The sequence below is a fragment of the Diabrotica virgifera genome, chromosome 1 (genome assembly GCF_917563875.1).
Source record: "Diabrotica virgifera virgifera chromosome 1, PGI_DIABVI_V3a".
Lineage (NCBI taxonomy): Eukaryota > Metazoa > Arthropoda > Insecta > Coleoptera > Chrysomelidae > Diabrotica > Diabrotica virgifera.
Genome location: NC_065443.1, coordinates 157580433 through 157606776, shown reverse-complemented (window position 1 = coordinate 157606776; position 26344 = coordinate 157580433). Strand labels below are relative to the sequence as shown.

Here is a 26344-nt window from a genome sequence, read left to right as displayed (position 1 = left end):
GATTGAAAAATTATTATGCAAAATCTAGTAAGTCAATTTTAATGAAATTTGGTGTACGGTTTTAGCACATTATAAAAATTTTCTAAGCGAATTAGGAAGGTTCCAAGTGTAACCTAAGCGATGGAAAATCATTGAATAAGGACAGGCTTGTTTTGCCCCCTTATTTTATATTTATTGCTATTTTGAAGCAAGGATGATAAATTAAGACATTTTTAACCAAACGAATCTGATGGAAAATTTAATTATCTTTGTTTTATTCCTATAGGACTTTGTTCTAAAATGAATAGTTTTTAAGTTATAATAAAAAAAAAGTAGAGAAAAAGCGAAATATTTTGAAATGTTTAAATATTTTATTTTTTTTTTATTAATGTTTCGGGCATATTTGAGAAGGAGCATAAATCAATTACTTATTATTAACGAAGTTATCACCTAACTTTATCCGCAAAAATCTGAATGCCACTTCTCACATCCACCTAAAAACAGATCCTTACTTGTCTAACAGGAAATTAAACAATAATAAAAGTAAACAGGAGAAGGTAGCAGCTGAGACAATGGTGAAATATAATCTTGATAGTCTAACTAAAGTCTAAAGCAATAATCAGTACAAACTCAGACTAGCAGACTCTACAAACTCAGACTAGCTTCAAAACTAGCTCAATTAAGGGGAAAGGCGCAAAATGTCGCCTGTCGAGATTTTCAATGGATTTTAAATGTATTCATTTTTTTTTTCGAATACTAACAAAACTAATAAGTATTTTTGAAAAATTTAAACGCAGAATGAAAGATTACGTTATTACCGAGAGCAGAAAGTCCCTTAAAATAAATAAAAAGATTGTTTTGAATGAAATATTTGCAATTAAAAATCATTCTAAATTTTCTCTTTTATTTTCACCCCTGTAACTTATTAAAATAAACATTATAGAAGTTTTCAGGGACTTTCGGCCCTCAATAATAATGTAATCTTTTATTCTGCTTTTAAATTTTTCAAAAATATTTATAATTTTTCTCAGCATTCGAAAAAAGTGAATACATTTAAAATACATTGAACTTTTTGAAAGGCCACATTTTGCGTCCATGCTCTTATCGAAAAGAAACAGCCCAATAAGAATATAAAGATATAAAATAATGCATTCATCAGGCGGCCAAAGAGGCATTGGGGTACCAAGAAGCAGACAAAAGAAAAAATCCTAAGTGGTGAAACGAAGAAGTAGAAAAATTAATTAAAGACAAGAAAAAGCCTATCAAACAAAGGCATGAAAGACTCAGAAGACCGTAAAATTTATAGGAGACTCAACAGAGAAACGAACAAAGAAGTCGCTAAGAGAAAAACGAAATGTGAGAAGAGAAATGCGAAGAGGTGGACCGCTGTTTAGGGGGAACCAAAGTGACACAAGGTTGGAAATTCATAAAAACTATTAGAAAATAAAGAAAAGATCAGGGAATTATAAACCTGATTCAAAATAAAAAGCGGGAAAAATATTACGAAACACTATTAACAGAAGGTAGGTACGAATTTATGGAAGGACCTGACACACCTTGGGGGGAAATTCCAATGAACAGAAGACATAAAAAAGATAAACTCAAACTACTTACATAAAAGACAGAAATAATAACTTATATGCATTAAGTTCCCTTGTGATGGTACACGACAACCCTCACGGAATTTTCCTAATTTATTTGTTATAAAAATAAGGTCAATATTATAGTTGCAATTTGTATAATTCATTACGACAGTAGCAAAGTTCAAAGTATTCAACTCATTCGAAAGACTGCAAACAAAGCACACGTCATTATTGAAATACGTATAGTATAACCATATATGGTGATACATATGGGCATTGTTTTTAATATAATAGATATAAATAGGAAGTTCGAGTACCTGAGACATCTTTTGTGTTCGTTGCACTCTGTCGCGCGTAGTCAGGGGATATAGTTACCGAGATATGGGTCACCTTGACCCAAGGTCCCTATACCATAGGTTGTATGGTAACTTTGACATTGACAAATGAAATATTATCATCGTGACGTCACCCAGACGATCAATTTTACGAATTCTTTGTAAACATAATAGGATACGTGGTTTGGAGGCTATATTTTGTTATTAAATATCGTTAGTGTTTTAATTTGTGTTTATATCTTGAGATATAATGTATCTATAGATATCACTAAGTGTTTTTAGTATAATAACTTAAACCCAAATCTCTTTTACAAGTGTTAAGATACATTTTAATGTGGTTGTATGATTAAGTACCTACTTACTTACTGGATTTTCTTTCTGTTGTATTGTATAGTAAAGGACATTCTTGTATAGAGACATTACAGTTCTGTAATGTCTCTTGCAGTTCTTCACATCAAGTTTACATCATCTGTGTAGGTTACAATCTGCTTAGACTTATTGAACAATATATCTAATTAAGTCTATAGATAATAGATCTATTATATGTAATTGTTTCATATAAAATTATAACCAATATTGCAGCCATCTGAGGATCGTTTGAATAAACAATTATAAACTAAATGAATATATAAAATGGGGAAAATTCCCTTTATTGCACTGAAATTGTATTTTTTTTTTTTAATTTACTGTTAATGTAAAACTTCACAGGTACCTATTGAATGGAATCATAATGTTTTAATAGTTTTAGATATATTAATCCAGTACCTAACGTAATCAGATGCTCTTATGTTAAACTTAAGGGAAAAACTACCTACTAATTTTGATACATAAATCTTTAGTTGAATCTCTTTTTCACCATGGTTTACATGTTAGGAGGAATTTATAATAATGTACTACATGCATTATCCCCAATTCAAAATTATTATATACCTACTCAAAATCATTTAAAAAAGTAAATTGTATTCAACCCATTATTAATATACCTAAGATATTTGAATGATTTAGTCCCATATATACACAAGAAAGAATCTCCTTCTGCTTTAATTAAGTAGTAATGCTATTCTACTGCATATATTTAATTGCAATTATATTCTATGATTTTTGTAACTCTACAGGTATCTACCACATTTTTTAAAGAATATATGAAATAAATAGTCATTAAAAATCCACACGTATTTTTTACTACATAATACATTCCTACTTTCCGAGTTAATTTCAATGAGTGAAGTGAATGAATTTGAATGCAGCATTCTGGGTGACGTCACTCCCGCCATTAGATTCTCGACGCTGATTGGTGGAAAGTTACCATGCAACCTGTCTATTTATGAACCTTGACCTTGACCTATCATAACGATAATGTCGGTCGACGTAATTGTAATTGTACCTTTAACCTTATAAGAATAAAGTTTATGAAAAAAGTTTAAGTTTGTCTGTTCGGGGTAGTGTCTTCGTCCAGCAACCCCCAACTTCACATGGCGACCCGGCCTTAAGTTAAAGAATGGAGTTTTCTGGTTCGCATATAGATTGAGGTATGCAGCTCTACACGTAAGATGGGAAACAACCAGAACAAAGAAAAAGAGGAACAGATCTTCATAAACCAAGCAGACAAACAACTCAAACGCGGCACTAATAACCGATATTAAAGAAAAGTTTCTAGTAAAACAATCTATCCCTGTTCCGTCAGCGGAGATCAACTCAGCGAAACAAGCGAATAGGTCAATAGAAAAATTTGGAAGAAGTTTAGAGGAGCTCATGGCAAAATTAACAATAGCACAAGCAGAGGGAAACAGAGATGCAGAAGAAGTGCTGGCCAAAGTAAACGAAAAAATTGCAATAAGCGTGTTTACTAACGGTTTAAAAAATGACGAGATAAAGACAATTTTGAAAGCCAAGAACTTTAGCACCTTAGCGGAAGCGATCACAAGCGCAAAGAACGAAGAATCGCTAACTCGAACGGAAACTGCAGGAATGTACCACATGAATAAAACATATAAAGGCGGAAGAAGAAATACAACAAACGGATACAAAAATAGTTTTGACAGGAGAAAAGAAGGTAACAAGACATATAATAATAGAAATACAAATGGAAACGAAGTAAGACAATATCATAACAGAGGTAGGTCTCAAAGAAACAGAGGAGCAGGAAATGGTCAACGAGGGAGAAATAATAATTGGTCGCAATGTAGAAACCCCAGCAACAGAAATTCACCAGGAGCATATTTCGCAACAGAGGAGCAGCCCCGCCAAGAGCAGCCACACACAAGCACAATACAAGAAGTAGATTTTTTTCGTGGCCCATAGAATGGAGGCAGATAATTCCACAGCAAGTGGATTAAATTATATTAATGTTTATTACAGAAGAAAACGCAAAAAACTATTAATTGACACTGGCGCAACAGTCAGCGTTTTATTTGAAGAATGTTTAGATAATAACTACACCGACATAAACAAAACCCGACGTATTAGCTTGCGAGGCGTTACCGGAAAAACTGTATATACAAGGGGAACCTTATTGTGTGACCTAGAAATATTATATAACTCAGAGAAGATAACGTTGACACAGGAATTTGCAGTTATGAAGAGTTTCACAAATAAAGTCAATGGAGTCATTGGCAGCGATTTTTTATACCAATATTTTGCTACAATAAATTACGAAACCTTAAAATTATCGTTACATGTAGAAGGAATGAGAAGATATTTGGAAATGCTATCTATGGGAGAAATTTATACGATAATAATACCTAGGAGATGTGAAAAATTATTTTTTTTCGAAATCGGGACACACTACGGAGATTTTGTAACTATACCACAGGAGATAGCCGAAGGAATTTTCTCGGCAGGAACAGTCTCAAAACCAGTCGACGGAAAAATACCAATAAGGATATTAAATATCAATGATAGAGAAATAATTGTTAAGAATTTTAGACCGAAGGTCGAAAGATTAGACAAGTTCGACGTTTTCCACATGGGAGAATCAAAACAATCGGTGAGTCGTGCCGAAAGACTTTTGAATATAATAAACACAACAAATTTACCGCTAGAGGAAAAAAGAGCAATAGAAAAAATATGTGTAAAATATTCCGATGTGTTTTTCTTAGAAAACGATCCATGCGCAACGACGGACGTATACAAAGCAAAAATAAAATTGCAAAAAGGAGTATCACCTGCTTATACAAAACCGTATAGATTACCACATGGACAAAAAACGGCAAGCAAGCAAGCAATTTGATTTAACCCGAACTGTGGGAATGTCCACCCTCTCGAAAGAGTACATTCGGGTGTAACAATTCATTGGGGCGAGGTGTTTTGACCCGAGTGTAAACAGGGATCACCCCACCTCGCTCCAATGCCCCAGGCCATCCCTTTCCCCCCCCCCATAGCACGCTGATGCGCGATGAGGGCACAACTATCGTAGCCAAATGCTCTTCACAATGGAATCCTGGGTAATAAGATTCCATGTGGTACCCTAATCGAATGCAAAAATCTTAGGCTCAGCGTGATGCGCTCTATGCCTTTATCGTCTTACTTACTTAACCGCGGTACTAAAAATTGCTTGCTTGGGCCCCAAGTCATCGTGCTGAGCCCTATTGGGCTCCGCCCAATGACTTGTTGGACAAAAAACGGAAATTAATAGACAAGTAGACAAAATGTTAAACGACGAGATTATTGAAAATGCAGTATCAGAATTCTCATCTCCACTACTTATAGTGCCAAAGAAAAACGATGAAAATGGAAACAAGAAATGGAGAGTTGTGATAGATTACAGACAACTAAACAACAAAATTGAGAATGACAGATTTCCATTACCATGCATAGAAGAAATCCTAGACGCTTTATCAGGAGCAACATATTTTTCACATTTAGATTTATACCAAGGATATTACCAAATAGAACTCGATTCTAAGTCCAGACCGTACACAGCATTCGCAACCGATAGAGGTCAATATCAAATGACACGACTTCCGATGGGGTTAAAGACAAGCCCTGGATGTTTCTCACGAGCCATGACTATGGCAATGTCAGGTTTAAATTATGAAAACATGTTTATATATCTTGATGATTTGATAGTCTTTGGCAACAGTCTACAACAGCATAATCAGAATTTAGTGAAGGTATTAGAGAGACTAAGGAAAGTAAATCTGAAATTAAATCCAATTAAATGCGAGTTTATGAAAAAAGAACTATTATATTTAGGACACAAGATTTCGAATAAAGGTATATCACCAGATCCGGAAAAGATAACCGCATTGGAACAATATCCAATACCACAAAATGCAAAAGAAGCAAGATGATTCGTAGCCTTTGCAAATTATTACAGAAAACATATCAATCATTTTGCAGAAATAGCCGCACCGCTAAATAGACTATCACGGAAAAATGTAAAATTTGAGTGGCCAACAGAATGCCAAAAAGCTTTTGAAAGCCTCAAGACGTCATTATCAAACCCCCCCCCCCCCGTAATGGAATTCCCAGATTTATCTCGGAGGAGAACACGTTTATTCTGCGGACAGATTCATCTGGCATCGCACTAGGAGCAACTTTGTCAAACGGGAATGACAAACCGGTAGCATATGCCAGTAGAACACTTAATAAAGCGGAAATAAATTATCCTACGATAGAAAAAGAATTACTGGCAATAGTATGGAGCATTGCTAAATGGAGACATTACCTTCTACAGAAACAATTTATTATTTTGACAGACCACCGACCATTGGTGTACCTATTTGGTATGACAAACCCTTCCAGCAGATTAACCAAATTTAGATTGAAGTTAGAAGAATACGACTTTACAATTAGATACGTGAAAGGAGCTGAAAATGTAACAGCTGACGCCTTATCACGAATAGAAGTTACATCAGAAGAACTAAAGCAACTAAATAAGGACTCAGAGAAAAGTATATTAGTGATGACGAGAGCACAAACGAAAAAGCAGGAGGAAATCGCCGATTCGAAGAACGAATGGACTGATCAACCAGACGTAGTCGAATTGTTGAAATTCCCGAAAAGTGCGGTAGAGGTAAAACTGATAGACAAGGACGATTGCAAAGCAATGAAGCTAGATTCTGCTTAAGAAAATACAGATAGTAGTATATTGTATAACGAAGAAGGCGATATTATTTATCTGATTCGAGATTTTCGATCAACGTCTGCGCTACGAGCATCGTTGAGAGCCTTGATTCAAATGTGCGCACAAAAGAATATAAAGGAACTAGTACTAGTAAAGAATAATAAGAATCAGCCAATTATTGAAGAGATAAGAAAGGATCCTAAAATATTTAAAGAAAAAGATATCAAAATATGTATAGTACAAGACAAACAGAATATAGCAGATGAAAAATTAAGAAGAATTATAATTAATGATTTTCACATGTTACCAACAGGAGGGCATGCTGGAATAAATAGAATGTACAAAAATATAAGGAAATATTATTTTTGGAATAGATTACGAAAAGATATCGAGGAATTTGTGAAGAGATGCGACGATTGTCAAAGGCATAAGCATTCTATCATAACCAAACAACCTCTAACTATCACATAGACTGCCACCTGCGCATTCGACACAATATTTATAGATCTAGTAGGACCATTTGAGATGGATGACAGTGGGAATAGATATATATTGACACTGCAATGTGAGCTAAGTAAATACATAGAAGGATATGTAATAAAGAACAAAGAAGCCGAAACAGTAGCCAAGGCATTGGTAGAAAATTTTATTCTGAGGTATGGAGTACCCAGAAGAATAGTCACAGACCAAGGCTCAGAGTTTATGGCAAGATTATTTAAGGAAACATGCTCATTATTGCAAATAGAGAAACTAAACTCAACAGCATATCACCACGAAGCAATAGGAGCTTTAGAAAATACTCACAAACATTTAAATGCGTACCTTAGGATGCAACTATCAAAATTCCCTACAAATTGGAATACATGGGTGCAATATTTCTGTTTTTCGTATAACATTTCAGTACACTCAGCAACGGGTTATACACCGTTCGAATTAGTGTTCGGAAAAATATGTAGACTGCCGACAAATGTTCAAAACGAAATAAAACCTTTGTATAATTTTGACGACTATCCCATGGAACTGAAATATAGACTACAAGTAGCTGCAAAGGAGGCCAGAGAAACACTAACACAGACAAAACACAGCAGAAAAAAGTATATGATGCCAAAACGAGTAAAATAACTTATAAACCAGGAGATAAGGTATTAATAAAAAATGAGCCAAACTCAAAACTTAACTCTTTGTTTTCGGGTCCATATACCGTAATTAAAGATGAAATGCCTAACGTAATTATTGAGAAAAAGGGTAAACAAGTAGTCATACATAAGAATAACGTTAAGCTGTATACTATTTAAAAAGAATAAGTACTGAAAAGTGTTATAGTGTAAAAGTGTAATAATAGTCCACCATAAGACTTTTACTAGTACTTAAGATTCCGTGTAAATATTTATATATCTCATTTTTTTTTAATATGTTTGTTTAATTTTCTTATAAAGGAGAGACGTCAGTCAACATAAATAATATAAAATAGAGATGAAAGGAAATTGTTGCTGAAATTCCCTTTCATCTTTTCCCCGCCCAGAGAGATGTGATGGTACACGACAACCCTCACGGAATTTTCCTAATTTATTTGTTATAAAAATAAGGTCAATATTATAGTTGCAATTTGTATAATTCATTACGACAGTAGCAAAGCTCAAAGTATTCAACTCATTCGAAAGACTGCAAACAAAGCACACGTCATTATTGAAATACGTATAGTATAACCATATATGGTGATACATATGGGCATTGTTTTTAATATAATAGATATAAATAGGAAGTTCGAGTACCTGAGACATCTTTTGTGTTCGTTGCACTCTGTCGCGCGTAGTCAGGGGATATAGTTACCGAGATATGGGTCACCTTGACCTATCATAACGATAATGTCGGTCGACGTAATTGTAATTGTACCTTTAACCTTATAAGAATAAAGTTTATGAAAAAAGTTTAAGTTTATTTTTCGGGGTAGTGTCTTCGTCCAGCAACCCCCAACTTCACACCCTTAATTTTCCTAACTAGATTGTTTATTTTTGTTGGAATTGTCTATCTTGGGTTTAAGTCTCATGTCAGTTAATACATTTTTATCTACCAAAAATTTTTTTCTTTAATTTTGGACCTTGTTGAAAAAAGAAGAACTGAAAAAGGAATTGAAACAAATTAAAATGGAAAAACTTCCGGACCTGGAGACATTCCCACCAAGTTGGTAAACCACGGACCGGATGCTGGACCGGAAAATTTGACGTGTTTTTCCATATTTTTAGATTTCTTATAGGAACCAATTTCTGGTGGGTAATTGATAAAATATCGATCTAACTATTTACGGGTACAATTATGTTTCAATCATTATTCAATTGTTAACAGCATCTTGCCGTATTCCCGGTATCCTTTGCCAAACCTTTCTGTCCAAGTCATTGTCTTATTGTAAGTTGCGGTCATACATTGATCTCCTGACGCTCTCATTCCACGACCTTCGCGGTCTACCCTGCTTTCTTCTTTCTGGTGGTCTCCACTGAAATATTTGTTTAAGCCTACGTTCTTCAGGCATTTTTAATAGGTGTAAAAACCATTTCAATGATCGTCTTTCTATTTTATCTACTACCGTTTCCTCGGAGTTCATTCTTGTTCTTACTTCTTCATTAGTTTTCCTTTTCCATCTTGAAATTCTTACACTTCTTATATCGTGCATTTCTACGGCTTCTTTTTAGATCTGTGTTGAGAGTATGGAACTTCTGAGCCAAAAGACAATACCGACTCCACTATTGCTCTGCTCACCCTTTTGTTGTTTAGATTAGAAATATTTTTATCCCGCCAAAATGAATTCAAGCTTTCCACAATTTGCCTGCCCTTCCGGATTCTCTGCTTTATCTCTACTGCCCCAATCCGGTCTTGTCAAACAATGCTCTCAGGTATATTTAAATGTTTCCACCTGGTTAATATTAACCCGGGAGCAGTCGCGCTCACTTCTGTCACGTAAGTAGTCGCGCGTAGAGAAAAAATCTCACAATACAAATTTAAATACGAATTTAAAACAAATTTCTATTTTATAATATTTTTATTTACTTGATATGTTAAAAATATCTATTTTCAACAATTTTAAAGCTAATTGGTTCTCACTAAAGCCATAAATTCCACAAAAAAATAAAAAAAAAATTTAATTTCCACGCATTACTACGATCTTCATCGAGGCACTTACGAGTGGAAAGTTATGTTTCAAAATGTTTCATCAAGTTATCACGAAAAAGGATAAAATGTGAGATTTTTCTCACGGAGCGACTGCTTCCGTGTTAACTTCATCATTTACAAGGACTTCAAACCGAGCCTCGCTGTTTACTACCAAATACTCTGTTTTTGTTAGACTCACTTGCAATCCTCACTTTTGATACTGATGATACGACCTTTTCATCATAAATTCCTAAGGGCTGCTTCAACATACAATTTAAACAAAAGACGACACATACTACAACCCTGTCTATAAGGCCTTTTGTGACATTAATGGAGTGCGACAATGGGTGAATGCATAAAACGTAGTATATCTGCTAATGCTTCAAGTATGTACTACATTTTTGAAGTATTTACTACACTTACTAAGCATTTACTTTCCTCCGTAGCATAAACCACTATTTACCAGATACATAGAAGAATGTACTACGCTTTTGAAGTATTTGCTAGTTTCGTAGTATTTGCTTCAGTTTAAGTAAAGTTGGTGGATGGACGACTTTGGCCTAGGTGTTTTTTGCTACAACATGGCTGTATTTATGAATGTGCGTCGTAGAAAAATCTACAAACTAGGAAGAATATACTTAATTTTTGGGGTCATTCTTTTATCAAATAAAATTTGATAGTTCTCAAGAAGATTAACAAATAATAATTGTTCATTTTTATCCTTGCGTAACTCTTATGTCGCTTCGGAATCTGAGTCACTCGTTTTTACATATGTACAATTCTAATAATTTGGTACCTACGTAAAAATGTGAATATTCACAAATCACAAGCACGTAGGGCTGGCGCTACGTAGATACTTCAGGTCAGTAGTAGGTACTTCTGTTGTGTAGTATGTTCTTCCATACTTTTATGTAAAAGAAAATGCGACAAAGTAAGTATTTACTTTGTAGTACAGCAAATAGTGCTGAAGCAATAGCATCTACTACGTTTTATACATTCTACCCAATATCTCTAACTCTCTTTTCTAACTTGTACTGTATTATTCCTGTACATTTCTATGCTAATCTGCAAAAGCCGGTTGTCAATATTGAGGTCTTTCAAGGCTTCCCACAGCTTTGTTCTAGGAACCGTGTCATATGCCTTTTCTAAGCCAACAAAAGATAAGTGTAATTCTTTTCCTACGGATACAAACTTTTCTGTCAGTTGTTGCAAAACAAAAAGGTTATATGTACAAGGTCTGTCTGGTGTGAATCCAGGATTCACACCAGATTGATAAAATATACTCCGTCTATTTATCAATCAACGCTGTAGGTCCAAATATTATGTAGGTCTATATATGTATAAAATAACCCGGTGGCGCCCAAAATCCCGACAGCCAAATTCCCAACAGCCAAAATCCCGACGGCAAAAACACCGACACGCCAGAATCCCGACACGCCAGAATCCCGACAGACCAAAATCCCGACATGCAAAAATCCTCGCATAAGAAAAAATTCCGACCTCTACATTTTAAATATTTATTTAATGGTTCCTTTTCAAATGCAATACCAAATCATATTAGGTATAGAGTATTGAAATTGAAACATTATTACTTACTAATAAGTACGGGTACCAATTATTATGTATTTTAAAAGAAAAAATTATTTAAACACTTCATTTTATAATATAAAAGCTATACATACTGAAATGGAAGGTTGTAAGTGACATAATGATATCTATTATATGAAAGTAAACTTGAAATCGATAAAAATCTTCGCAATGAACAAGCGGGTTTTAGAAGGGGAAGATTCTGTATTGACCAGATTGCTACATCACGTATCATCATAGAAGAAATTAAAGAAAAGAATGCAGCACTGATAATGACGTTTGTAGACTTTGCCAAAGCGTTTGATAGTATAAAACACAAAGCTCTTTGGAACATCTTAAGCCACGCGAAAATTCCACTTAAGATCATTAGAATAATACAAATGATGTATAACCGAACAACATTCCAGGTATTACATAAGGGTCAAATGACGGACAAAATAGAAATAGAGAAGGGGGTAAAGCAAGGCTGTATACTCTCACCTCTACTCTTCAATATATGTCTCAACTACATTTTACAAAAAACTGGCTGATATGGAATATGCAGATGACATATGCCTGGTATCCCATACAATAGATGATATGCAGAACATGCTAAGTAAACTGGAGAAAGGGGCGGCAGAAATTGGTCTCCGAATAAATGTCAATAAGACAGTTGAGATGAGAATAGGTCAACTCCGACAGGAAAAATTATATATCAGTAAAGAAGAAGTAAAACAGGTACAAGAATTTTGCTACCTAGGAAGTATACTTGGCGTACATGGTGGAATCGAGGCGGACATTAAACATCGACTTAGAAAAGCACAACAAGTATTTGGAACACTCTCAAACATATGGAGGTCAACACAAATTAGTCAAAACACCAAAATAAGACTGTTTAATAGTAATGTTAAAACAGTATTACTGTATGGATGCGACACCTGGGCAATAACAGACGGAACTGTCAAAAAACTCCAAGTATTTGTAAACAGGTGCCTCCGAAAAATTTTGGAAGTATATTGGCCCAACATCATAACATATCAAGAACTCTGGAAAAAAACCAAACAAGAGCCAATTGAAATTGCAATTAAAAGGAAAAGATGGAATTGGCTGGGACACACCCTGAGGAAGGACAACTCAGATATAACAGAGAAAGCTCTAAAATGGACAGTAGCAGGACGAAGAAAGCAAGGACGACCCGCAACGACCTGGAGAAGAACAATTGAAGCTGACTACAAAGGTATGAGAAAGAGCTGGGGAGAGGTAGCAGCTATGGCCAGAGACAGAGTCCAATGGAGAAGCTTCGTGGATGCCCTATGCTCCTTTACGGAGTAACAGGAAATAAGTAAGTAAGTAAACTTGAATTTAGGATTTGATTATACATTTATTATTGTACTATATATTGGCAAAAAAAAATAATTTAATTCATATACCCATGTTAGAAATTTTATTTAGAAAATTAGTTCATGTTAAATGGTAAATACTTTTGTTTAGTAACAAAAAATAAAAAACAGATGACCATAAACAAAAAACAAGAAATAAATGTAATTATATGTTAAAAAGAAACTTATCAAACCTGTCGGGATGCTGGCCTGTCGGAATTGTGGCCTATCGGGAATCTGACGTGTCGGGATTTTGGCCGTCGGGATTGTGGCTGTCAGGATTTTGGGTAGACCCAAAATAACCAATCTAATTTTAATTTAAAAATTTACAAATAATAATATTTTCTCGAAATAACCCTGATGCAGAGTATGTTTAAACAATATAAAACCTGTTAATAAAAAATAATGATTCACAAACCTGGATTTAGCTTATATTTATGACTTTTAAATGTTTTTCAGTCTACGACAATGGTACCTCAAGGTTAATAAAATAATCGAAATGATTCATTAAATAAATGATGATTTGTTGATAAATGTTGATTGATAAGGGGAGCTGCATATGTACTCTATCTTATACAGTCGTATCCTAAGCATGAAGTTCCTACATATATGTTTAATATTGCTTATAAACTATGTTCCATCATTGGCTCTAAATATACTGTATGCACACGATGTAGCAAGTCCAAGCCATGAAATATGGAATTATGAGCTAGCGGCTGCACTAGTGGGAAAGGGACACAACGTAACAATGTTTAGTCCTCTTCCCAAACAAGGACAAGGTCAAAAAAATTACCATACAATTCAAATTGAAGGTAGGTCCAAATTTTATATACATACATACTTTAGAAGTGTGACACTTTATTTCATATTATAATAAAGCATTTTTATTTTTTTATACATTTTTCTTGACCATCACTTTGTCTTTTTTATCTGATTTTTGAGCATGAAATTCCTATATCTATTCCAAAATATCTTTCAATGCCTTGTATAGGTATTTATAAACTTTTTTATTAAACATCTATGTGGATAAAGACTTGATTAATTGTGTAGTTAAAATATCTCCAAAGTTAACCAACCCTATTGAGTTATCAGTTGCAAGTGCCTCAATGTTGTAGTTTGAAGATCATTACATTATCTTCTACAGATTTAAATATTGTTTTTACATTCGCTGTTAATACTTAATTGTTGCTGCACTGAACCAAAAAAGTACGTAAATAGAATGAAAGAAACATTGATTCAAAAACGGGGAGCATTAATTTTCGTCCAAAGATCAGTATCGTTGGTCCAATGTAAGTAGATACATTAACTAATGCTTAAAAACATTAACTTCTATGAATTAGTACGTTCATTAAATGTAATTTCTAGTTAAGAATTAATGTACCGATACATTAATTCAATGTACCGATCCATTGATTCAATGTACTTTCTAGTTAAGAATTAATGTACCGATCCATTGATTCAATGTACCGATACATTGATTCAATGTACCGATACATTGATTCTTTACTAGAAAGTACATTGAATCAATGGATCGGTACATTGAATCAATGTATCGGTACATTAATTCTTAACTACAAAGTACATTGAATGAACGTACTAGTTCATAGAAGTTAATGTTTTTGAGCATTAGTTAATGTATCTACTTACATTCGACCAACGATACTGATCTTTGGACGAAAATTAATGCTCCGCGTTTTTGAATCAATGTTTTTTTCATTCTATTTACGTACTTTTTTGGTTCAGTGTAGATACTGCCGACTGCAAGAGTTAACAATATTTTTCAATTATTTACGGTTTAATCATCTAAAGATTTAATTTACTAATCTTTTTTAAGATTATACCATTTAGAAATATTTTCAAATGGTTCCTATTTTATTTTACCTATTTGAATCGCTTATTTATGAAAGGCCTCGTGTCACTTTTTTTCAAATTTTAGTTTAACTTAGAAAATGATAACCCATATATTCGCACATCGTTTATTTATGAAAAGCCTCATGTCGATGACAAGGGGCTTTTCATAAATAAATGCCCTATGGCCTACAGTTGCAACCAAAAAATGAGCAAAAATGTATAAAATGGCATTTAATTTTAGCTAGTTGTATTGTCTTAGAACTGTTTTAATAAAGTAATATTAATTATAAATAAACACGGTGTACATTCAGCCACCAATTAAAATTTTCCCGTAAAACAACACTTTTGTTTATGAAAGGCCTTTTGTCAGCTATTTTCAATAATAAAAAAAAAATACAGTATTGATTTTAAAAAGTGTAACTAACATGATTTATTTTGAGTTTTAAGGTCCTTAAAATGTTTCGAAAAATCAGAAAAGTATAAAATCGTTTTTTATAAAACTAAACAGTTTTTTCTTGTTTCCCAAAATTTACATTTTGTGACAAGAGGCCTTTCATAAATAAGCGATTCATTTGTCGAATTAGCTTTTCAAAAAATTTACAGAGAACAAAAATTAATTACTCACCGGAGGGACAGCAGACGTTCGGATACAATTAGCGTCTCTTTGCAAAGACAATGACGTCGACTTTTCAAAGTAACAAGACACTTACTCAACACACACACTACACGTGACACTGGGTACCTGACTGAAAAAATGCACCGTACCTACCATGCCAATGGCCATTAGTTGTCGAGGCATCAGGTAAATAAAAAAAAATTAATTAATACTAGATATGTAGCATTGAATACTGAAATAGGTACTTACATTCCGTAATGTCTTCATGGGCAGGTAATCTTTTCAAATAAAAATTTATTTGTTTTATCCTTGATATGACTTTCACACTAAAGAAAGGAGATAATTCTTTCGAAATTGCTGTCCCGTCCATCAATAAGTCCATTTCCATTTCCAAATGCCACTCCAAAGTCCATATCAATCTGCAAAAGTGGAAATAGAAGTACAACTTTTTTTTATAGAAATCCAACAAAATAATTTATAAATAGTTAAAAATATATGTAAATACATACCTTAGAAAAATCAACCAAATCACTAGTGCCAAACACCGCTCTTCAGAGTCTGAAGCTGCAGGGTAACTGTCTGCTAGGAGGTTACAACTGTTGTCACGTGATTTTTTACACCAATAAAAACACTTATACCAGTTTTAAGAAATGTATCGGTTTATGTACAAGATTGTTGTTACGATGTATTAATCATTGATTCAGGTATATTACGTTAATTGTTGTTACGATGTATTAATCATTGATTCAGGTATATTACGTTAAGACAATGATTGCGTTACATCAAAACAATGTATCGAGTTATTAATCAAAGTCGAAAACATTAATTTAATGTACGAAAACATTAATTTAATGTAGGAAAACATTAATTCAATAAACGAGTTCGTAATTTAATGAACACTGTACATTAGTGCAACGTTTTATATTCATTAATTGAACCGCATAATCCTGATGCATAGTTTCGTATAGACAATGAACAAATTATTAGTATTATGAAAAAAGTCATTGGATAGATAAAACGATTCGTTGAATTAATGATTCTATTCATTATTTTTTAATGAATAGAATTACATTGTAGTAATGAATATGGTCATTACTTAATGACTACGTGTTTATAGTATTAACGAAATTTTCATTGAATCAATGTAAAAAAATTCAATGATTGGCGTTCATTGGTACTATGTACAATATTTTTTTCAGTGTGTTTCTAATTTTTTGTTTCAAAAATGTTAATCAATATCATATTATGGGGGTAGGCGCAAAATTTCGGCTCCAATACTCATTACATGCATTAACTTTTTCGAATCCTGAGAAAACTAATAAGTATTTTTGAAAAATTTAAACGCAGAATGAGATTACGTTATTACCGAGGACAAAAAGTCCCTGCAAACTTCTATGATTATTTTAATAAATTACAGAGGTGAAAGAAAAAAGCAAATTGAATGTGATTTTTAATTTCGAATATTTCATTCAAAAGAAACTGTTTGTGTATTCTAATGGACTTTCGGCCCTCGATAATAATGTAGTCTTTCATTTTCTGTTTAAATTTTTCAAAAATACTTATTATTTTATTTTTCTCAGGATTCGAAAAAAAATGAATACTTTTAAAACACATTGAACATTTTGACAGGCGACATTTTGCGCCTATGCCCTTAAACATTTAGATTAATTTGAATTTTGAACTAGCGTTTTGAATCACCTTGTATACTAAATATTATTTTATCCACAAAATGATAAAGTTTTATTAAACTGGGTACATAACCTCTGAAAAATTTGGACTACAGAAAATGTTAATTTTGTCCTTTTTATACGATTTATTTCCTTCCTTCTGTTTTTCCTTATAGCGGCTTAGATAATTGCCTTTCCTAGTAGCTATCCACTTATTTTTAATTTTTCGTTCTATCATGATTAATTCTCTAATACTTTGTTTTATTGTTAACTTATTTTCTATGTAGAGTTTTTTAGTAGGTACCTACATACTCCTATTTTATGTTATGTTCGCGTAGCTTTTCAAAGTTCCATCTTCCTTTATTTTGCCTTTTGTATATATCTTTTATTACCAAAAAATGATCAGAGAATGTACGCATTTGCACCGGTGCGGTAGAAGATTTTACGTCATGTACTATCGCTTTTTATTCTTTGAATATTATAATAATAATGTATTTGGTTCTCACATGTTGTGCCAAGCAGCATGCATATTACTTCGTATTGTCCGTTGTCCCTTGTGTTCAAATTTTGTGTTCAAAATATGACCATTTGTCATTGCTGAGAGTGGCGGCTCGTGACCTCAGTATGCGGGTAGGCTACACATATACTTCGGGTAGGCGACAAAAAAAATCCTACAATTTGTAATACATTTTGAGCCGTCTTGCAATACTAAATGTAATCTATGAGCGCAACAATGTGTAAAAATTGCTTTTGGAGCATCTACTTTAATTTTTGATTGTATCCATTTAAAGAGCCAGCCATTACACTTGCACCATCGTAAAATTGAGCAATTTATTTATTTTTGTAATCATATGGCTCAAGCACGTTTGAAATTATACTATATAGAGCGTCTGCAGATCTATTCTCGCTAACATCAAAAAACCCTAAAAATCTTTCTCTTACCTGACCAACTTTTTTAACAAAACGGATTGTTAAAGTACACTGTGATTTTTCGGTTATATCAGTACTATCGTCCGCTAGTATAGAAAAAAAAAACTTTCATTAATTTCTGTTGAAATTTCGTTTTTTACGTAATCGGCAAGGCAATCTATTAAATCATTTTGTATTGTTTTTGACAAACCCGTGAACACCCCTTCTATTTTTTAACATGATCCTGGATTTCCTGATCGCGTTTAATTACTAAATTAAAAATTTCTTTAAAATTACCCATGTTTGAAGGATTAGGGCTCTCATCACGACCGCGAAATAGAGGTTCTTGTTTTACTAACAGAATTTTAACATCAATTTCTTCAACTTCTTCAATCTTTTTCAACTTCTTCATTATATATCTTATTAGATAGAGAAATTTGTCCAGCTAAAGCACTGTCAATAGTTTGTTTATTTTTTTCTAACCGTTTAAACCTAAGCAATTGTTTAAATGGTCTTTCGAAGATTCATGTTTTTTTACACTAGCTGATAAATTTTTCAAATCTGAATATCCCTGACTCACCCAAACATTTTGCTTCAAATTTGAGAGCAACAGACAAGGCCAACAGAAAAGTGAATTTTTAAAATAACTTCCGCTTAGCCATTTATGATTTTCATACCATATTGTTTTAAACGATCTAGAAAATGGTCGATTGTCTTTTGTCTTATTTGTGGATAAAATTGTTAAATTTGGTAAAGGCCGGCCCATTGAAATAATTTCTGACCTTTCTTGATTTTGGCGCCTTGAATAAGGCGTCTCGATCAAACTGCATATTACATCGTTTAAAATATTCATATTCGATGACTAAAGTTTTTCCACCAATAAAACTAACACACCTACGTTTCAACAACGTCAAATATTACTTATTTTATTTATGTATCAAATAATAATTTACTCTCCGAATAAATTGATAAGTTAACAATTAGCCTCGCTTTAAATGTTTAATTATCTATATAATCTAATAACACAATTCGTCAGTTTAACTTTAAATTATGCAAATTGTATTGAAACACAATAAAAATATAATGGACGACTGACAAATAACTATTCACAGATTTATTTGTCGTTAGTGAATTATTACTAAATTAATATAAAATTAAAATGCCCTTCAATAGACCGATCTCAAATTTACCTGTTTATTATTCAGTTTTCATAAACAAATTTAATTTGTCCTACCTAGTTTTATTCAATGCTTAACCTACTAATTACAGCCAAAATCAAAAAACAATTATTAACAGTTTCACAAGACACAAGAGAAGCAACTGATAAAATTTTGGAGGTCCGGCTATAAGACTCTGTGCCTATGCGCCCTTTCAAAATCGTAGAATACGCGAGACCTGCAGCAGGCCTGCTCGCGTAAACAGAGAGAGATCGCACGTCAATTCGGTGTTGGCGTCGTTCTATTTCAGGCTACGTTTTCAAGTGCCTGACCCAGGAAGAATGTAGAATCTTATACAGTACTACTGATACTACAAGGAGCGTACAATAATTATAACTACGGAGAAAATTTTTTGGATATTTTTAAAAATAATTTGGATAATTTTTGCTATTTTATTGTAGGTATTGTGTTAAAATTTATAAATTACAATTTTGAAATAAGTAATTTATATTAATAATTTATATTATTGTACTACATTTGAAGAGGGTAGGCGGCGCCTACCTTGCCTACCCCGACGGGCCGCCCCTGATTGCTGATAGGTTGCCTAACTGTAGAATGTTCAGGTTTTTCGTTTTCTGGTGAATTTTCCGTTGAAACGTATACAGGGTGTTTCATTAATAATTGTCCATATAGTAACTGGAGAAACCTTAGCACAAAATACGAAAATTTAACCTAAAACACTTAAATAAAATGTGGTTCCTTACTGAGTTACAGGGTGTTTTATCTAAAATATTAAAAATTATTTTTGCTCGGCGTTTTAAAACTATTTCACGTATCCTTTTCATACTTGGCAGAAAGTGCTACTACTAGACACCCTACGAAATTATGATAAACAAACGTTTCTAGCTGCTACCAGAGGCGTACGACAGGGGATGGTGAATGGTTTACCCTTCTCAAATTCTACACCACTGGAGGAATTAGTGTTTTAGTACCATTTTTAGATTCTACAATACTTTCTACGTAAATAATATACTCATCAGTGGTAACGATAAAGTCATTAGTTTTCGAGATATTTGAAGTTAAATATGAAACGGCACAGTTATTTTGATTAATTTATGATATGATTCATATGATTAAAATTTAGAAATTATTTGTACCCAGTACTTTAAAACTATTTGGCGTATACTAATCATACTTGGCAGAAAGTGTAGGCACTGTACACCCTACTAAATTAAGATAAATAAACGTTTCTAGCAACTACCAGAGGCGTACGACAGGGGATAGTGGCTGGTTTACTCTTCCCAAATTCTACGCCACTGACGAAATTGCTATTTTAGTGTAATTTTTTGATTTTGCAATACTTTTTATGTAAATAATATACTCTTTATTCGTAACGATAAAATTATTAGTTTTCGAGATATTTGAAAATAAAAATGAAGTGACAAAATAAATTAATCAAAACAACCGTGTCGTTTTATTTTTAACTTCACAATATCTCGAAAACTAATGACTTTATCGTTACGAATGAAGAGTATATTATTTTCGTAGAAAGTATTGGAGAATCCAAAAATTGACTAAAATAGCAATTTCTCCAGTGGCGTAGAATTTGGAAAGGATCAACTCTTCACTTTCCCCCGTCGTACGCCTCTGGTAATAGCCACAAACGTTTGTTTGACATAATTTAGTAGTTTGTACAATACCTATACTTCCTGCCAAGTATGAAAAGGATATGTCGAATAGTTTTAAAATGCTAAGCAAAAATAATTTTTAAATTTTAAGATAAAACACCCTGTAACTCAGTAAGGAACCACATTTTATTTAAGTGTTTTAGGTTAAATCTTCGTATTTTATGCTAATGTTTCTCCAGTTTCTATATGGACAATTATTAATGAAACACCCTGTATAGTAGGATAGGCTTGGATGCTACATTTGCAGTTACTAAAGCGTCATGTGGACCTATTTGGTTGTGAAGATTAGGTCCTAAAATCAAAAAAGTTAAGTTAGGTTTTTCATTTTAGTGGGGATTTTCCATTTTTTAATTTTATTTTCCATTTCCAAATATCGTTTTTTCCGATTGTTGCGCCATATCTATTCACAATTCGAAAAAATGTCTCGAATAAAAGTTACTTATTTTTAAGTAAGGAATCCAAATCTGAAATAAAAATGGGGTTCCTATTTAAGATTTTAAAGTAACCCTCCGTGGGTTTCGTGCTTGGTATAATTCGATAGATTTTTGAAAAATATCGAAAACGTATTTTTCAGTTTTTTGATCTGATGTTCATTTCGTAAAATATTGCTGGGTTCCTATTCAGATAATATTTTAAAGTTCCCCCACACCCTCCGTGGGGGTCGTGTTTAGTATCATTGGATAGATTTTTGAAAAATATTGAACAAGTACAAGGGTATATTTACAGGTTATTTTTATTGAACAAGGGTATATATACAGGGGAAAAAGTTTATTATTGTAATATTGGCTCGTTTATTTACAATCGTTTATAATACAATCTTTAAATTGTATTACTTTATTCATTATTTTATTGTTAACCTTAAATTTTGTACCGTTTTTTCCGTGGTGTTTTCTTCAGACTAATGTCCTGTTCAGTTCTCTTTTTGATGATTCCATCTTACTTAAGATTTTATTTCCAGTAGAGCTAGAAAGCCAATATTGTATTTTTCTATTATTTATTTTACTAGTTACTTTCTCCATTTTTCTCGTTACTCCTAGTTACTTTCTCGAACCATCTTCGAGATAACCGACCTCAAAGTCGGAAATTGTGACGTCACAAGCCTTCGAGTATATTCGTTTCAGCCGACCAAATAAACGTCAAAGCGAAATCGAAACGTCAAATAAATAAATGTTTGTTTATTAATGTTAATGGAATGTTAAACAGCAGCTTACTATTTTTTTAATTGAGCTCTCTCATCATCATCATGCAACCTCTTCTGTCCACTGCTGGACATATATCTTTCCCATTCTTCGCCACTCTTCACGGTTCTGTTCTTCTTGTTTCCATTTCCATCCAGCGTGTTGGTGGTCGTCCTCTGCTGCGTTTGTCTTCTCTTGGTCGCCAGTCAATTAGTTTTCTGGTCCATCTTGAGTCTTTAAGTCGCGCTATGTGACCTGCCCAATTCCATTTCAGCTTGGCTATACGTTCAACGACATTAGCGATACCTGTTCTTTTCCTTAAGTTTTGGTTCTTATTTTGTCTTTTTTTGTCACACCGAGAATCGATAATTCCATGCGCCTTTGTGCCACGTGCCACTCGCATTTTTAGTGCTGTTGTTTTTGTGAGTGTGAGAGTTTCTGCTTCGTATGTCATAATAGGAAGAACGCATTGGTCAAATGTCTTCCGTTTCATAGCTGTCGGGATGTTGCTCTTAAAGATGTCTCTTAGTGAACCATACGCCGCCCAAGCAAGTGCTATTCGTCGTTGAAATTCCCAAGTCTGATTGTCCTTGCCTATTCTGATTTTATGACTGAGATATATGTATTTTTCTGTCAATTCTACCACTTGATTTTGGATGGTTAGGTGTTCGCTGGGAATTAAATTTGTCATAAATTTGGTCTCACTGATGTTCATTTTTAGACCTATTGTTGAAGATACGTTTTCTAATTCTAGTAGCATTTGTTGTGCTTCACTCAGATCTTTGGCAATAAGTACTATATCGTCGGCAAAACGCAGATGGTTGAGCATTTCTTCATCTATTTTTATTCCTCTATTTTCCCACTTTAGCATTTTAAAGGCGTATTCGAGGACCGCTATAAATAATTTAGGTGAGAGAGTGTCTCCCTATCTCACAACTCGTTTGATATGAATTTCTCTGGTAGTATCATGTAGTTTTACACGCATTGTGTCGTTTTGGTATAATGTTTGCACTCACTTTGTAAACCAGTAATCTATTCTACTATTGTTCAGAGCAGTTACAATGCTGTCTAATTCCACAGTGTCGAAGGCTTTATGAAAGTCTACGAAGATAAGTACCAGTGGTCTGTTATATTCTATCGACTTTTCTATTAAGATTTTTATTGTTTGTAGGTGATCGTTTGTTCCGAATTTTGAGCGGAATCCAGCTTGTTCTCGGGGTTGGTAGAAATCTAACTTTTTCTCTAGTCTTGTCGTAATTATTCGGGTAAACATTTTATAGATGTGGTTCAATAAGCTGATTGGTCTATAGTTGTCTAGGTGCGCCTTTCTTGGGTAGTAAAATTGTTACTGCATGGTTCCATGTTTCTGGTATGCAACAATCTGTTAGAAAAAGGTTAAATAAAATTTTTATTTGGTTAAGAAGGGCACGTCCACCCATCTTTATAGCTTTTATTACGACTCCATCTTCTCCTGGCGCTTTGCTGTTTTTCATCTTTTTTATTGAGTCCTGGATTTCGCTTAGTATGATCTCTGGCATGAGCTCTGAACCCTGGTTGATAATTTTGCGTGATGCAGCGGCTTCCAAATTCTTTTGGTCTTCTCTTTGGCTTATGTATAGTTATTGATAGAAGTCTTCAACTATGTGTAGTAGTTGTTTTCTATTTGATGTGGGGACTCCTTCTTTGTTCTTTAGTTTATGTATTTCGCATTTTCCATTGTTTAGCCGTCTTCTCAGAACTTTCAGACTTTTATTCTCTTCTATAGTTCGCTGGACTTTTTCATTCTTAAATTTACTTAAATCTTTCCTTATAGCTTTTGATACTTCTTTGTTTATTTTTCGCAGTTCTTCTTCTTTGAGCTCTCTACCCAATAATATACATAACATACACTCACCGGCACGAAAAACCCTTGTCATCCCTTGAATTTTGTATAAAATTACCGAAATACACTTTTGTTTTATTGTAACTTTATTCATGTTTGCCATGCTCTGATAGAGGGTTTTAAGGTATGTTTAAAAAACAGTGTGTCGCTGTTAAGATGAAGACAGCCCTATATTTTGCCTATCGAAATAAATATAGACTACACAAACAGGGTAAAGTTTCGACATTTTGCTTCGCGTTAGAGATATCGGAAAAAGTTATTTGAAAAAGTGATTCCAAATATTATTCTAGCCTCACATACCAAATTCCATGACAAAATTCGTACTTTTAATTTTTTCATTATTTGTAGTCAGGTCCATAAAACTTCAAATTGGCTGGCCAGAGATGCATCTCGGGACAGCTGAGATGAATTTTAGGGCCCCGACTACAAATATGTACCACTGAAAAAAACTAAAACTGCGAATTTTATCATGAAATTTGGTATGTGGGGCTAGAATAAGATATTATACTTTTATATACTTTTATACTTTTTCAAATAAATTTTTAAAATCATATTTAGGGTCCCGAAAATGGTGTAGTGCCTCGGGCCTGATTTGAAGTAAGAAGGCTCTGTATGTAAGCTTTGTCCAAAAAATTGTAAAAATTTTCAGTGACAATAAAGCATATTTCTATCTATTTCTAAGAGGTTGCAAGATGATGATGATGATGAATTTAATAAGATATGCGGTGTAATTTGTCCCAGTAGGTACCAATCCGAAATAAATGTCAGAAGTATCGGAGAAATCGATGAAGAGAGGTGCAATCAAGATTTTGGACTTAAGCTAATTCGAGAAATTGCTTTAGTTACACTTAGTTTTTAGTAGGTTCATACATCAAGCCCTTTGCGTCCACTGCTGGACATAAGCCTCCCTTATTTTTGTCCATTGTGCTCTATTTTAAGCACTTTGCATCGAATTTCTTGACATTTTCTTGAGATCGTCAGTCCAACGAGTAGGGGGTCTTCATCTACTTCTTTTGTCTAATCTCGGCCTCCAATCAAGTAATTTCCTCGTCCACCTCCCGTCACTGATTCCGGCGACGTGTCCGGCCCAGCTCCATTTCAGGGTGGCAATTCGGGAAATTACATCGGTAACTCATCTTCTTCGTCTTATGTCTTCATTTCTAACTCGGTCACGAAGCGATATACTCAGCATTGACCTTTCCATTTTCCTCTGAGCTATTTGCAGCATTTTAGAAGTTGTAGCAGTCAATGTCAAAGTTTCGGCACCATAAGTCATCACAGGCAACACACATTGGTCAAATGTTTTACGTTTTAAAGAAATTGGTATATCGCTTTTAAAGATGTCTTTGAGTTTTCCATAGGCTGCCCATGCTAGGTTTATTCTTCTTCGTAGTTCGCATGTTTGGTTGTTTCTTGTGATCTTTATTTCGTGTCCAAGGTATATGTATTTTTCCACTAGCTCTACTTCGTTGTCTCCAATATTGATATTTCCGCTAGGTACTAGGTTTATCATGAATTTTGTTTTGGAGATATTTATTTTAAGACCTACACTGGCACACACGAACTGAAGTTCATGTAGCATTGTACATATCTCCTTGAGGTTTTCAGAGAACAAAACTTTGTCGTCTGCAAATTTCAAATTTGTTAATCTTCTACAAGCATACTCTAGTACTGCGGTAAACAGTTTAGGCGATAAGATATAGCCCTGTCGGACTCCTCTGCCGATTGGGATATGATCCGTGTTTTTCTGTAGTTTCACCGAAACAGTAGCGTTCTTGTATGTATTGTAAATTAACCTTGTGTATCGGTAGTCAATGAGGCATGGTTGTAGTGCTTCTAGAATTTTGTCAAATTCTACAGTGTCAAAGGCTTTATGGAAATCTACAAAAGCCAAAACGAGTGGTCGATTGTATTCGATAGTCTTTTCTATTACCGGTTTAACGCTCTGTAAGCAATCATTTGTTCCAAATGTGGCACAAAATCCCGCTTGCTCTATTGGCTGGTAGAAATCAAGTATTTTCTCAAGACGATTCGTTACTATTCTTGTAAGGAGTTTGAATAAGTGAATAAGAAGGCTTATAGGTCTGTAGTTTTCTAATTCATGGGATCTCCTCTTTTGTACAATAGAATTATTCAGCATTGTGCCATTTGTCGGGTATATTACTATCCAAAAGGCACATGTTAAAAGGTTTTTTATTTTCTTAAGAAGGTAAGTGCCTCCGATTTTGAGTGCATCAGTAACTACACAAACTTCGCCTGGAGATTTGTTATTCTTGGCTAGTTTTATTTCGTCTATTGTGATTTCCGGTAGTAGTTCTGATCCTTTACTTGTTAATATTTCT

At 33.7% G+C, this 26344-nt stretch overlaps 1 protein-coding gene and 1 long non-coding RNA gene across 3 annotated transcripts in view; one reads left to right on the top strand and one right to left on the bottom strand.

Annotated features, from left to right (window-relative positions):
- The window catches only part of LOC126878793 (UDP-glycosyltransferase UGT5-like), a 140414-nt gene that overhangs the window by 54101 nt on the left and 59969 nt on the right, over positions 1-26344 (top strand). Inside the window, exon 1 of one of the 2 annotated variants that reach the window (XM_050641687.1) lies at positions 13590-13866. The exons of the other annotated variant lie outside the window; for it this stretch is intronic. Within the exon in view, the coding sequence (XP_050497644.1) occupies positions 13614-13866 (253 nt within the window). The 5' untranslated portion in view covers positions 13590-13613. Of the gene's footprint in view, positions 1-13589; positions 13867-26344 lie in introns of those variants that run through there. 2 annotated transcript variants of the gene reach the window in all.
- Positions 15537-16097, bottom strand: LOC126878795 (uncharacterized). Its single transcript, XR_007695784.1, has 3 exons — positions 16031-16097; positions 15771-15940; positions 15537-15670 (listed from the first exon to the last, which is right to left on the bottom strand). It is a non-coding gene; the product is annotated as an uncharacterized LOC126878795 (long non-coding RNA).